Source organism: Lottia gigantea, assembly GCF_000327385.1.
Source record: "Lottia gigantea unplaced genomic scaffold LOTGIsca_16, whole genome shotgun sequence".
Taxonomy (NCBI): Eukaryota; Metazoa; Mollusca; class Gastropoda; family Lottiidae; genus Lottia; species Lottia gigantea.
The window spans coordinates 2,560,102-2,576,348 of NW_008707965.1; the positions used below are offsets into that span (position 1 = coordinate 2,560,102).

At 33.4% G+C, this 16,247-nt stretch overlaps 2 protein-coding genes across 2 annotated transcripts; one reads left to right on the forward strand and one right to left on the reverse strand.

Annotated features, from left to right (window-relative positions):
- Positions 1–590: 590 nt before the first annotated feature.
- Positions 591–9,432, reverse strand: LOTGIDRAFT_230999 (hypothetical protein; the record flags this gene model as incomplete). Its single annotated transcript, XM_009051013.1, has 14 exons — positions 591–1,810; positions 2,050–2,271; positions 2,814–2,996; positions 3,501–3,675; positions 4,986–5,129; positions 5,367–5,441; positions 5,714–5,926; positions 6,052–6,129; positions 6,229–6,347; positions 6,751–6,832; positions 6,953–7,029; positions 7,250–7,402; positions 8,414–8,527; positions 9,384–9,432. 14 exons carry the CDS (start codon positions 9,430–9,432, stop codon positions 1,647–1,649), a joined length of 1,848 nt encoding a protein of 615 aa, XP_009049261.1. The 3' UTR covers positions 591–1,646.
- A 965-nt stretch (positions 9,433–10,397) lies between these two features.
- Positions 10,398–14,340, forward strand: LOTGIDRAFT_231000 (hypothetical protein). Its single transcript, XM_009051014.1, has 6 exons — positions 10,398–11,360; positions 11,728–11,899; positions 12,268–12,431; positions 12,860–12,946; positions 13,287–13,398; positions 13,618–14,340. Exons 1-6 carry the CDS (start codon positions 10,450–10,452, stop codon positions 13,711–13,713), a joined length of 1,542 nt encoding a protein of 513 aa, XP_009049262.1. The 5' UTR covers positions 10,398–10,449; the 3' UTR covers positions 13,714–14,340.
- The last annotated feature ends 1,907 nt before the right edge of the window (positions 14,341–16,247 follow it).

Below are 16,247 nucleotides of genomic sequence, written 5' to 3' on the forward strand. Positions count from 1 at the left end.
GAGAGTGCAAGGCCTACCTCAACTACTGATTGATTGAGAGTGCAAGGCCCACCTCAACTACTGAATGATTGGGAGTGCAAGGCTCACCTCAACTACTGAATGATTGGGAGTGCAAGGCCCACCCCAACTACTGAATGATTGAAAGTGCAAGGCCCACCTCAACTACTGAATGATTGAGAGTGCAAGGCTCACCCCAACTACTGAATGATTGAGAGTGCAAGGCCTACCTCAACTACTGAATGATTGAGAGTGCAAGGCCCACCTCAAGCACTGAATGATTAGAAGAAGCCAGGCCCACAATTTTTGAGCAAACGGTAGCTGTGGATTTTTAAGAAAGGCAAATGAAAGTCTGATGAACTTGATTAAGTCATTTTTACTCATAATTCCAGTCCCTACCAGCTGAAAATGGGTACAGATATTCTGGGAAAGATCAATGCCAAGATGATTGACTAAGTACAAGCTGGTTGAAAGGATCCTTCATTGTGAGCCCTAAGTTGTTATCTGTAACATATAGTTGTTTCTTTCTTCAAGTTAAGGGGAGTTCAATAGCTATTCCAGTATCTGATACAGGTTTGGTATTAAGAATGAAAAACATATTTTACAAATTTATTGCCTAACATTTATAAATTAATATAACTGTACACACAACTCACTCTTTCTCACTTATATACATAATATTAGGCTCATAAAGACTTATCGCAAACACAAGACAGTGTTATGGAAATAAGCTCATGTACTCATCACTTCTAAGTATCTTTCAAGTCTTGTATCATAAAGTCTTGTTACCTAATACTGTACAATTGCATATATAACGTGCATGGTTGTATAATACACACCCATTTAGTTTCTGGTAGAAATTATGTATCACATTCAGTGATATTTCTCAACATAAACAAACTAAAAGTCTCTAGTATTGTCAGGCAGAATAAGTAGATATAGACTCAATGAAGATTTGAATACCTGTTCTACCTCAAAACAAAAAAGACTGCTATTGTATGGAAACAATGATTTTTTTTTTTTACTAACAATACCAGGCAAATGTACCATGCTCAATAAACCTTCAAAATAACAAACTAAACTTTGCAAAATTCAACAAATATACACCATAACAGTTGAAGTGTATAGATAACAATAAGCCTATTCTGAATCACTGTGATGCTTGGCAGAATGGCTGAATTAATAATCAAAGCTCATAAAAGGAATGAAAGTTTGGTCTAATTTAAAACAGATTGCAATAGAATAAGCTAAAGGTAAAAAACAAATCTAAACTGTTTTGAATTTTGTTCATGTGTTTCATAATTATCAATTTCAGACATTTTGGAAGAATGAGATCTAGAATTGATAAATAAATCTTCACAAATGTTTTTTTCACATCACACATTCCACACACAAGCCAGTTAGTTGTTGATAAATATAGAGTTCATGTTGACTTGACTTCCCCCTTAAACATTGTACTCTTCCACATATGCATATTAATGTCATAACAAAGCATGTTTGGAAGAGTCCATTCAATAAAATAAGGGGATAATTTTTAACACACTAGAACTGTCATTCTTAAGATAAAGCACACCACATTTTTTCATTCTCTCATGCAAGAAAGGCTCCTCCCTCCCTGAGGCTTGATAGATTGATTGACATTTCGATTTTCACATACCATTATAAGCTGGCCCCTCCCCTCCCTGTGGACAAACCCAGTTGATGTTTTGAGTGACATCTTTGATATCACAAGTTTTACAGTGTATACAGTTCTGAGCATTTATCTGTAAGCGTTTGCCCTGTCCATCTTCAGTGTCTACATATTCATATACACCTGAAATTTACAAAAAAAAACATAAATTTAGCATTTATACATCAATATATTCAGAACAATGGAGGTGAAATGGAGATTCAGGGTCATGCCAAAGTCTTCACCCTTGCCTACTAGCTCACTTAATAATGTATTATGGTCCATCTTATTACAGTAGGACATAAATTATATTCAAAGCAATCGTTTAGTTTTAGCTCTTGCCTACAGGCTCAATTAACAATATAAAGCATAATTTAACCTACCAGCAGGACAGAATCTTTGTTCAGGGCCATCGTATAATGTTAAATTTACATCGACAGGTACATGATCATCTTTCAATGTAAGATGTATAGGTTCATCGTGATCATGGTTTGTACCAGTCAACGCAACAGACGTCAAAATATCAAAACTGACTTCTCCGTCTGGTTTGGGATATTCTATAACTTTACATTCATTAGCTGGTTTTATTTTCTCATTATCTGGTTCTAGAAAACAAAACAAATACGCAATGTAGATTTATGATATACTTCTCTGAACCTTATTTGGTAAATGAAGCTGTCATGCAGTGTACAATGAGGTAAATTTGGTCTTGATTGTGACAATAGTATACTCTTTTTCAATTCCTGATTATCATGGTATCTATAAATTACACATTTTGAAGCACAGGACACCCAGGATAAGCCTGATCCATAGAACTGGACATTTAACTTAACCTCACTCACTAATGTAAGCTCCAGAAGTTTAGCTTAAAAATACGAAAATTATTAAGAAATCATATTCTACAGACTTGGTATTCCTCGTTAAGGTGCCCTCACCTTATAGTGTTTACCAGTTGTGTATAGTTGCCAATAATGAAACTTATGACTATTAGTTGCTACCATACACAACTTGTGATCACTATGGTGTGAGGCCGTCTTCATTAGCCCACATGGTGCAGAAAAGTAGGATGTGAAACTCCATTCATTTCATTTCATTTATGGTTTGAGGGCCATTTAACTGCCTGACTCAAAATTTTTAGATTGCCTACCTCCATGTTTGAATGTCCAGGGTTCTTTTCCTCGGAATAAACAATAGAAGATACCAGTATAAAGGAAACCTCCGTATACTCCTAGTGGTGTATTGAACGATGGCCGAACATTTCTGACAGCTTTTAATTCTGTCCACACCCAACTATTTCTTATATTCTCTTCATAACTCTCGGGGTTCAATCCTGAATAAAAAATATACAGTTTCGTTGACTAGAGCTTGTCATAAAAATAATAATAATCAGTACAAGCAAGACAATTCTGTTGATCAAAATCTCGTCCAAGGCATGGCAAATCTTTTGTTGCAGACACGATTTAGATACAATATCAACGTCTGGACAGTTATCATATCAATAAAAGTACAGATATTGAAGTGTAGTTTTGTGTTTCTGTGAAAAATTGATTGTCAGCACTTGCCATGAGTGATCCGACAAAATTGTTATGCTTCTCCTGTTCTGAATCATTTGATATTCATCCAATGAAATGCTATATTCAATAAAAGATTTCCTTGCTGTATGAATTAATTGTTGCATATTCTTTGTTTATCATTGGTTTGGTAGGTAGATGACAAGTTAACGTTCGATTCCAGCGTTTGTATTACGTAACCACTTATAACGACAGACCCAAGGGCAATAACTCTGTACTCAATTTTTTAAAATGCCTTAAGAATTAAATAAATTGAACCTTACCTATAGTTGGTGATTTAGCCACTAAATCTTCGCTGAAAATTGTTTCGAATACTGATTCTGCGGCTACCATACCACTCTTCATTGCATTATGGGTACCTTTAATCTTTGGTACGTTCATAAAGCCAGGGCTGCAGCCAATCAGACAACCACCAGGAAAGGTCAACTTCGGTAAACTCTGAAAAAAAATGGTGAAAAAAAAGTAATTAAAATCTGAACATTTCTAAAGTATAGAATCTGTTTATATTCAAAAAGTATGACCAAATGATGGAATAAGATTTGTATGAGAAAAGACGTCATGGGCTAACAATTTTTCAAAAGTTTAAAATCTAAATATTTGCTTTACCAGCTGTTTAACTAAACTTCTGTTTCACTGTTTTGTAATTTACCAGTCTTAAAGGCTCAGATTATGACCATTTTCCTTATTTTCATAAACCATGTATTGTAAATTGCGGAAAACTAAAGCTTTTATAAGAGGAATGAGTAAAAAGTGACATGACTAGCTGATATTAAATTCTATCAACTAGTATTTAAACAACCAATAAGATGACTCCAAGGGCAGAGGGCATGAGACCTCTCTCCCCTCTCAAAAGGCCCAAAATTACTAATTTTTTTTAGTAGAAATTTGCATTTTTGCTTTGTGGAAATGCAACTATTTCGACAATAATGCCAGATATCAGCCCTTTATTTACAACAGTGGTTTTCAACCTGTTTTTGAATGTGTCCCCAAATCGAATCAGCATGAAAATGATTTCCCCAAATACCGAAAGCGTATTTATGATTGGATACCAGACACGTTCTCACATAGTTTGATAGTAATAATTCTCTGAGTACTCCTAGACAATGTTAATTTAGGCTGTGTATAGTGTAGTCATCATATGAGATGTTGTATATATTGTAGTTGGAAAGTTTTATTTTTCACAGCCTGTGACTGAGCTGTGACACATCAAATGTCCCCAAAGAAAAGTGCAAATATCTCCCACCTTGGGACATGTACCTGTGGCAGAGGCAAATAAAGTTCTGCAACCACAACTGGACTGTATCCCTTTAAACAGGTTCATTCAAACATACAGGTAACTAGACTAAACTAGTACAGACATAATGTTACTGTATAGATGAGCTGTTTTAACTTATCCTTGACCTAATATTTACTAATTACTTATATCACATACAGAGACAGAGGCCTTGATACAGTCAAACTACATTCTGACCTTGAACTGATAATTAACAAGGTTAAAGGTCATATTGAGAATATCATCTACATGTACTTATCTCATAATAATAGTTTATGTACACTGTATATAGCACATTAAAGAGATCATATCTAATTACCAAATATTTACTTAACAAACTGAAATACCTCAATTGTTGCTATCTTAATCACTTTTCAGTATTCAAATCAGATATACTGTTTCAAAAATCACATAACATACTGTAAGTTTGAGTTGTTAATATACAAGATCCAAAATTGTCTTCTATCAAAATTACCTGAAATCCACCTTCATTCAAAGCTCTGGCGCCGTACCCAATTCTCTTTCCACCCCTGAATATTGGTTCTATTGATGGATGGTGCTTAAATCTCTGGAATTCTTTGAATGGACTGATGTAAGGATTGGAATAATCCAGACCCACCTGCAAATAGAATGTAAAAATTAAAGATATATGATATTTTCTGAGAGTCAATTTAAGGGTTGGGGCCCCAGAAAAACCCAACCCCTTAGATTCACCCTTACCATCATATTAGGGTTGGCTCTAAGCCTAGCTTATACTAGCATAATTTGCCATGAAAGAGAAATTATAGAGCATTTAGTTATTGAACTCCAAGGTTTAAAAGTGAAAAATGAAATGACGAGACAATAGACTACTTACCACCATTCCAACAGATACTAGAGGTGCGTCTTCTCCCAGATGATATAAAAATGTCCCAGCGTAGGTATTCTTATCCTAAAATACAGAAACACTCTCATTACTGATATAATGATAATATCCAGGTTAAAACTTTACCAGCGAATGTATAGAGACAGTAGCACTATTTGAGTGATTCACCATTAATTATATTAATGTAAGGCTTGGTGTTCCTTTGAGTGATACCACAAAACCAGTTGTAAACCTTTAAAATTAATTCATTTCTATATAAACATACGATGTATGTTCCATCCACTCACAAATCTATAGGATTATAGAACCAGACTGATGGAACAAATAATAAAACTTACAAAAGGCCAGCCGACAGTGTGTTCAACTCTTCCAGGATCGTGTTTGGCTGGATCAATTTCCCATAATTCCTTTAATCCTATCCCATAAGTCTGTGGTTGACAATCTTTACGAAGGTCTAATGTATTATAAAGTTGTTTAGCTAAGTGACCATGGCAACCTTCACCAAACATTGTCACTTTGGCATGTAATTCCATACCTCTTTCAAACATATCCTGAAAAACAAAACAAAAAAAACACCTGATTTTCTGCATGTTTGATTGTATTAATTCATGCCTATAAGTAACATCCACTGAAAATACATCTTAAAAACTCATTAAATGACCAAATGAAATTTTACCTTAGGAGATCCATCCTTGGCTATTCCAACATCATTTGTGGCTATTCCTTTTACACTTCCATCTTCATGGTACAAAACCTACAAAATAAATTAACAAAAATTAACTCCATAAAATGGCAAACCATGGCCTTCAAATTAAAAAAAAAACTACAACATCAAAATTGTTTTGAAACATACCTCTGAAGCAGCATATCCAGGATAGATTTCTACACCGAGTTCCTCTGCCTGTTCTCCCAGCCAGCGTACTACATTACCTAATCTAACTATATAGTTACCATGGTTATAGATCGGCATTCCTTAAAATAACAAGAAAATATTGCTCTTTCAATCATGAATCTTTTAAATTCAATATTCAATTCAATTTGAATACAAGCAAACCAATTCACTTCATGGAGCAAGTTATAAGATGTTGGTAGCAATACTTTAGAAGCAGGGCAGTTGATTTGGCTGTATTTTTGGACATGACTGGCTCAAATGTCAGTTTTTGTTAAGGATCTATCGGACATCAAGTATAATTGGAGAAAAAAGCCAATCAAAATTCAAGACTGAACAGAACTAAATTAGAAGCTACTTTGCTTTCATTTAAGTGTTCTTCAAAATTCTTTTTTTCATAAATCAGATAGTGCTTTACATAGGATTTTAGGCCAGAGACTAGTAGTTCACTATCTTTGATATAATTTAATGAATAGAACAGTTTACCTGGTAAAACAGGAATATTAAAACGACCTTTTTCAGTTAAAAATGAAAATCTGTCAGTTTTTACTGGTGTTTTAAGTGGTGCCTGCAATAAACAGTTATCAGATATCAACAATTCATTTTTTACATCCTACTGGACTTTGGTCTTCCGAGACAAACAGTTAAAAGAAACATATAAATATTTTGAAAAAAATAAATTACTCACTCCTCTCTCTTTCCAGTCTGGAAATAATTCTTCCAGAGCGTGTGGTTCCAGACAGGCTCCTGATAGAGTGTGAGCTCCTGAAAGTAAAATCACATAAATAGAATCTTTTTTTCCTTCAATGTTCCAGGTTAACATTTTAATCTTTGGATATAGTGTGTCTCTATTTTTTTAAAAGATTTTGTACATTGGCAAATTCTACAAACAGTTTATGTATCTATATATATATCTTGTGCTTCTTTATCTACAGTCTTTTGTCAAGGTATATACTCTTCAACTACAAGAAGCAAAAAGACATACCTATTTCAGCCGCTTTTTCCACCAGACAAACCCGTAACTCCTTGCTTTGGTCATTGGCTAACTGTTTGAGTCTGATAGCAGCTGATAAACCAGCTGGTCCTCCTCCCACTATTACTACATCAGCTTCATCTGCAAACCTCTCAAAATCAATATCTGAAATCAGATCAATATCTGGGTCAGGTGTATATCATACAATACTACCCATAATCTTACCTTGATGTCTGGTAGACCCTTGTCAAAAACGGATATTTGAGCTGGTTTGCCAGTCATTTTCGGAAAACAAGCCCAACCAAGAGGCCTGGTTTTTAATACTCTCTTAAGGACTTGTCAAACATTTATAAATGGATTAAATCTTCATGTGCTATATTCCAAACTATATTGTAATACTTTTTTGCATTAATCTTGGAAATCAAATCATCCTTTTAATTATTGGTGGTGATTTAACTTTTTAGGGTATTTTCTATCCATTTGAGTCAGAGATCTGTAAGGCCCTTTATTTCATGATAACTCAATCAGGGAACCGTTGGCTTAAAAAATGGCAGCCAGGTACCACTTACATACCTAATAAGAAATGTTGCCCATAGAAGCTATAATTTCACCTCAACGCACAAGAAAGGCATGAAAACTAATTTGAATCCCTTTAAAACACTCAACATATAGTGAAGAGATAATGAAATATCAATAATTCAAATATCTATTAAACCTACTTGACACTCCACCTTGACCTATGCTATTAATGAACAATTAGTGCTTAAAGGAAATACAAAAACTTTACTGATGAGTTATGTTAACAAAATTATAGATAAGGTCTTTATAACAGCTTTTGTGTTACACTTTCTTAATCAGTCAAGCTTGTTTAAAGTCAACTATTCTAGACAGTAATTAGAGAACTGTATTTAAATCACAGATATTAAGTAACCATCAATATAAGTCACAGAGTTGATTTTTTCTTATAAAACTGAAATTGTTAAAGATAAGCTTATAAGTTTGGACACAATGACAACTCCTGGTTCTAATATGTAACATACACCCCAAAATTGATTTTTTAGGTAAGCTTAATTAATAAGATGTCATATAAAAAATAAAACATGAAAAATGGATCAAGAATTTAGAATGATTCAAAGAAGAATCTAAAATGTAGAAATGTAAAAATTGAAATATTACCTTTCCATCTTGGATCTTTATCTCTAGGGTAAACTGTATAATGTGTGGTAATTTTAGGGTAGGATTGCTGTGTACTTTGACATCGCTCAGTTAGGGCTGACAAACATTGGCGTGCTGGAAAAAGATTCAATGCTTAATGAAATATTGTACTGAAAGGAATAGTTAAATCTTGAATCTCATATATAAGTATAAGCTTAATAAACTAGTTTGACAACATAAATCAAAGGGTCGTTGGCTTTTTGTATTTTTTTTTATACAAAGTGGATATTTAGCCATAAACCAGTTGAGCTTCTTTTTCACTTTTATGTCAGCACTTCCGTTTGCCCACAAGCAGTAAAAAAAAATAGAAAATTCTCAGTAATCAAGATTGAAAGTAAGAGGTATGAATTCCCCACCCTTAAACTAACCCTAAAGAAATTGGACCTTCTACAACTTTTTTTTTTTTTTTGAAGCGCATGGATAAACAGAAGTGCCTACAAATAAGCAAAAAGGAAATCTCAACCATTCAGGGATAAATATCTTTTTTGCCTTTAATATAAATTAGTTGGCTATTGAGCCTAAGGCTATCCTAATTGTCATTAATTTTGCAACTACTACTAAGTACTGCTAAATCTACTAACTAGTTTGGACTTTGACCCTGTGTAGTTTGGCTTACCTGACTAGTGTCAGTTACACAACAACTCTCTCTACACAACCATTGACAAAATTTAACGATTTGGCTTTGTACATTGAATACATTTGCATAACAAAAGAATTGCACATTATTATCAAAATAGATCAACATCACTCATTGGTGATAAAAAGGGCAAAACTGTCTAAATTCAAATCTGAAAATTTCTCACATTTTATAAGAAATTTTCAATGAAAATCACAAATTAGGGTATCAAATGGTAGTATGTCGGATTCTTCACATCATTAGACGTGTGACAGACAGTTTTTACGCCTGCAACTCAATAATTTAAATACTTACATAAGTTTAAAGTTTGTACAGAAACTCGCGACCTCAGCAACGACGCCATGTTTGTTATGAAATGGCTTGTTGGTGAATGTCGCAAAAGTAGATCAAAAGTTACATAAGTTTTTTAAAAACATAAATCAACATATTTAGAATATATATGATCCATATGATACAAAACTGATAAGGAATTATACAGAAAGTAATTTTGTTTATAGAAATTGTGAAATTTCATACGACAAATCGGACACAACATCAAATCGTCACTGATGAACTGAAATGCTTGTGTGGCTTGGCTTTTTTTTATTTCATTTTTGAATCACTTGAGTTGCGGATTACAGTATTAAACGTGGTATACATCTATACATTTATATTACTCAGCATGATAGAAAACAAACCTATAACAAACTAAAATAAAAAAAAATTGGTAAAAGTTTACTTTTATAGAATGATTTTACGGTGTCAAATCGGACACAATGTCAAATCGACATGAATGAACAACATTAGTACTTCTCTTCAACCACCTAGCCCAGTAGGTAGCGAGTTGGATTATCGTCTACCCTTTTCTCAATCGGCAATATATAAGTGTTTTTGCTGCCCGTAGACGAACTGTAGGCCTACATCAGAATTGCATTTTGAAAAGAGGTCTGGCTTTAACCCCTTGAATACTGGTACTCGTAGAGATTTAACTTTACTCTACATGTATGTCACTTAAAAAAAAAGCACCATAGCATAAGTCCTGAATATAGATCCCTGAAGATAAATTCTTTTCGTACAAGGGTTGGCCACACCCCTTACACCTCAGTCCCACACCAAAAACACCTCAGTCCCACACCCCAAAACACATCAGTCCCACACCCAAAACACCTCAGTCCCACACCACAAAACACATCAGTCCCACACCCCAAAACACATCAATCCCACACCCCACGTTGTGAAAACACCCCAGGTTGGGAACCTGTTTGGCCAGCCAAGCAATGTTAAGACAACTGTATATCATTCATTGTCTGCTTTTCTTATTTTAGGACCCGTTGGAAAAGTAAGCATCATGATATGTTATAGATGTTGATGGCGATAAAAAATGGAAGAAGGTATAGAGATACAGGAACTTGAAGGAACAGAAATGATTCTTCAAAAAATGGACTCTCTTGATCTGGAAGATTTGACATCTGCTTGGGGAAGCAGTTCTCCAAATTCAGCGTTAACTGTGAGGACTCAAGGTGACCCATTAGTTGCTTGGGATTCTGAAAATTTAGCCATAAACTCATCTGAAGATGTGACAAACTTACAAGAGAGACAACTATCACGAAAAAACAAAAGTGATGCTCTTTTGAATCGAGAAAATCCTTCAATATTAACTGAAAAAGAAAATTATTCCAAATTTGAAAATATTCCACCAGATCATTTGTTGTTATCATCCAAGATGGCAGAGTCATCATTTTCTTACCTTCCTGATGAAATGACAATTAAGATATTTACCTATGTTTCTCAAAAGTGCCTGTTATCATCTGTGTCTAGGGTGTGTAGAAATTGGTCGTATCTTGCCTTCGACTCTACATTATGGACTTCAGTGAATATAGAAAACTTAGAAATTGTGTCTTCAGTTGATTTGTGTCAGTTATTGAAACAAATTCCTGGAACTCAAAGACTTTTAACATTGTCAAATATCAAAGATCTTACTTCAGGAACTTTGAAAATTGTCACAGACATGGTTCCAAATCTGAAGAAAATAGATCTGGGCTTTTGTACCTTTGATATTATTGGTTTAAACACAATAGTGAAAAACTTAGAAAAGCTGGAATCATTGAATCTAGAAGGCTGTACCTGTAGTTTTGGAGATCGTTTTGTGGTCATGCTTGGAGAAGCTAAACAATTAAAACATTTGAATCTAAGTCATTGTGTATTAAGTGATCAACAACTGATATATTTGAGTCGACAATTAAATGAAATACATTCTCTAGATGTCAATGGTATACTATATATATCTGATCTGTAAGTCAATCAGTTTGTAAAGAGGTTTTCTAAACTTTGTATGTGTATTGGGGCATTGATACCATCAATTTGTTCCATTCCAATTTTCAATCTGATGTCTGTGTTTTTTGCAATTCCACTTAAACTAAGCTGCTCATTATTCAATAGCTTTTGCAATAGTCAAACAGTTAAAAGGGGATTATAAAGAGGTTTTCTAATAATTTTATATGTATAGGGGACACTGATATCAATGATTGGCACCAATTTTCAGTCTCATGTCTGTTTTTCCTGCAATTCCATTACAACTTAACTCATCAGCTTTTTGCTGTCATATACCGTTCAGCATTTCTTAATCTCAGGAACCACAGGTTTTTGTTTTTTTTTTCAGGTCTATGAAAGTTTTGTTAACCAAACATTGCAATTTTTTACAAGTTCTAAAATTAGATGGAGAAGAACTGTCTGATGATACTATGTATCTTGTATCAACTTGTATTTATCTCCAAACTTTACAAATATTCTTCTGTGAACTGTTAACAGATGCATCATTGAAATATCTTCAGGTGGGTGCAGCTTATACAATTCCGTAGTCACATATGAAAACAATTGGGGTTTTACAGCTTGCTTTTTTGTGACATTTCAAAAATGAATGTATGAAATTTACCCTCCTGAAATAAAGTTTTATGTCCCACTTTTCTGCACTGGTTTGATCCTATTTAGATGCTATCTGGTGGGCAATGAGGGAAACTTTTTCCAAGCAGTGGCATCGGCTCGCTAAATTTTGGTTTTTCATACCAATGGACATGACATTTTTCTTAGAAAGTATGTTGAAGCCAGTGGAGTCAGGTTCATCTGCATATATCCGTTCCTGAAAAAATCCACAGTATTTCCTTTTTTTAAACTTCTCTTGATGAAGTTGTCTCTCTTTCAGAACTTAGAGAATTTACAACATTTAACATTAAGAAAAGGACCAGAATTTTCAACGTCCGGTTTCCTGTCGTTTTTCAAGAACTGTAATTTATCAGGAATTAGGTCACTGGATGTGTCCGAGTGTCCCGATCTATCTGATAAATCAATCCATTCTCTAGTCCAACAGTAAGTTTTAAACTCATTTTTAATTTAGCTACGTGTTAAATGTAAATTTGAATGAAACGCAGATGATTTGATGAGTTCAGTCACCAAAACTTGTTGAAAAAACACAAAACTGATCATCTATATGTGCATTTTAATCAGTTTGAATATTCACAATGTCAATCTATTAAGAACTTCTCACTTATACTGCAATATCAACTATTCGTGTATCACAGAATGAAGTGATTTGATTGGATTGTACGTTTGCGAAAACAGTCAATCAGATCCCTTGACGTGTAAACTTAATAGCTTTGTGTTAAAAAGACTTTCTGTCGAGGCCTCTTATTATTTATGTAAAATATTAATAATAATTCTAAAAAGATCCTACTACATAAAATTAATTTGTGCCAAAAACCAAGTGGTATAATTTGACGTCTGCTGTGACATTTCAGGTGTGGTAGTAAAATTGAACGTATCAATTTATCTTGGTGCTGGAATTTGTCGGAGAAAAGTTTGATATCTATTGTAGACCATTGTAGGTAAGTCCGTCCTGAGCTCACATCTTCACAATATCAAACTTAGTCTTATACCTTGACTTTATTGGAATTTCACATTGAGAAATCATACTTTCGTCAAAATTGATTGTACTAAGCTTTTTGAGTAAGTGGCCCCCGTACCGAAAGAGCTCAGTCAGTATCGATTGACATTGTCGTCTACTAGGCGTTTAGGGTTTGAATCCTTCTCCAAGAAAATACATGATGCCATGCTGTCAAAAGTAAGCCCACAGTGCAGCTCTCAATATAGCAATATGTCAATAGAAAGGCTCTTAAACTACGTTGTTGTTTTTTTTAAAATTATAGCCCTAAATTTCCATTTCAGGAACCTAAAAGAGTTAATATTTGTAGGCGTTGATATTCGTGGCGATTGTTTACATCGTGTTCCAGAAGAGATGCCTAATCTTGTTTTATGTGATTTTGAAAAGTGTTCTTTTGTAAGTGACATTTTTAAATATATATTAAAATATATATTACTATTACTCGGGCCTTATTCCCCAAAACTTAGCTTAGATAAAATCCGGGGGTGCACATTATTTACCAGATATTTTCCCAGATATACTGAAGGATAATAACAGGTGCGCGTTATACATGCTTGCGCATTATATTCAGAAATATATGGTATGTACATGATTAAATCATTGTGTTTATTGTAGGTTAATGATGAATTGTTAGAGAATATTGTAAAAGAAAAACCAGATATAGTTATAATGAACTATCATGGTGAAAAATTTATGAACATACATTCCTGACTAGCAGCCGAATTACAGGGAATTCCCGAATTTTACAAATGAACAGAGATTTTCTATTCTTGATAAATGCTATGAACACTTCAAAATTACCCCTTTTTTAAATCACAGACATTTGTAGATGCAGTTATTAAATTGTATGCTAGAGAATACAGCCAATCAGACAGCAATAAGCCATAATGTTTACAAACTTTCTGTGTAAAATCCAATCACATCGCTACTCTCTGTGATATAAAGAAAAGTGCCTAATGATGTCAAGGTATTTAACATGGTGTATCAGAGTCATTATGCTGGTTAAATATTATGTTTCTTTTTCATTATACAGGGATGAATATTTTGTTGAATATGTTGTTCATAGTTCATCAAGCTCTGTCCTTAATTCAGAGTCATTTAAACTATATGTTCAGTTTTATATTACTTTAATTTTAACAATGATGGTGGAATGTTATATCATATTATGTCTATTGTAAATTATGTCAAGTGTTACATTAATTTATTGAATTATGTTAAGAGTAATGTTGTTTCATTATGTTCATAGTAAGTTATGTTCAGAGTATATATATATATTATGTTTCAGTGCAATCACTCTCCTTTTGTTAAATTTTTAAGTTAAAATAAAGAAAACAAGTTATTTTGTGTTTTTGACTTAATACAGAAAAGTGGAAATACATCTGATAATCAAATACTGCATGTATAATACGCAGATTTTTACCCAAAAATGGGCCCATATGGGAGGAATGTATTTTGAGTAATTTTTCCCTGAAAGTACTGCCATTGGATATTCACCATTACTTCAAGATGGTGATAAATGTAAGTTCCTATATGGCATTTCTTGTTAAATTTTTAAAAAGTTTAAATTTATAGATACTTTATAGGAATTGTAAAAGAGGTTATCAAAGATTTTTTATGTGTATAGGTGCCATTTAATAGCAACAATTCCGATTTCCATCAGATGTCTGGTTCCTGTAATTATAGAAATTCTTAACACCACATACTTGTCTATAGCAATGGCTGATAAAAGGGACGAAGTCGGCATTTTTGGGGGCTGGTTTGAGTCTTCAGAACTACTAGAACTGCACAAAAATCACACAATCCTTTCAAATATGCTTCAAACAAGAAGATTCTGAGACTAAGGTATGATTGGTGGCTGGGATAGCACACTTGTCTCTGTTAAGGAATCAATCCTATTAAAAAAACAAGTAAATGTTTTTATTTTTATTTTTTTATAAGTCTCTATATATAAATACAGTATAAATATTTTATTATTAAAATTTCTGAATTCAAAACACAGAGCTAATATCAGTATCCAATCAGTGTGTGAGAAACCTGAACCAGTTTCATTTTCTAAGCCTCTGATTGGATGAATTGAAGTCGGCAATTGACGAAATTAAATTTACTCATTGAGGGTTGCATAACTTTTAGTAATTCTGTCTGCAAAATAGGTTTTGACACCTAAACACTACGAAAAAAAACTTGAGAAAAGTGACTTAGGAGCACTTCTGAGACATGAATCAGCAGTTGTTATGGAAATTAATAACTCTATCAGTAAAATTCTGATGTATATGTAATAACCTCGACATTTCGCAAGGTATCCATAATTCTTAACTTGGAAAGATGAGAATATAAGACAACTTAGGAGATTGTTACAAGGTTTTCTCAATTTCAGTGTAATAGCAGGAACCACAGACGTCTGATTGAAAAATAGAATTGTGCAAATCGATGCTAACAGTGTCCCTGATACACATAAATCTTTTTAGAAAACCTTTTTACAATCCCTTGGCAGAAAGGACTGTTTCAACTTTCATCATCACCCTTTTTGCTGATCAGTAAAAATTGCATGTCTCATGCTGTTAAAATTTAATTGTTTCAACAAATTTGTACCAATAGATGAAAACAAATTGAAAACAGTCTTATCTTGATCCAGTGATGTTGCATCGAACATACCCAAGAAAGAATAAATAGGAATAGTTTTAGAGTCTATATACAATTAATAATCAGTTTAATAGTGAATATCAAGCCTTATATCATCTTTTTATTAGCAGGGCTTGTTTCACAGTGAAACTTTCTCTAAATATCCAAAAGATAAAATTGATCATATTTGAAAACGTTTAATAAGATTTATAGGAAATGAAGCGATTGTGCTCACTTCTTCACTCAAAATTTATTAAATATGGTAAAATACTTAACCATTAAGCGAAGCTCTGAGAAACAATTTTCAGGCTGTCATGACCACGCCTTCTAAAAATCTAAAATGAGGCTTGAAATTCTCTATAATTTTACTTTCTAAAATATACACAATTGATTAAAACCAAGAATAAATACAATACTGTAGATAATAGGACGGATAATCATAAATTTAAACAGGGGCCGATTTATTCAAGGCAAGGTCCTCGAGGTAGAATAGAACAGAAAATGATCCACGCAATTATAGAATGTAGAATTGACAATGATTAAAGGTGCCCTCACACCAAAGTGATCACTAGTTGCATATGGCTGTGAATAATAATAGTGGCCATAAGTTTCGAACAAAGCTTTCT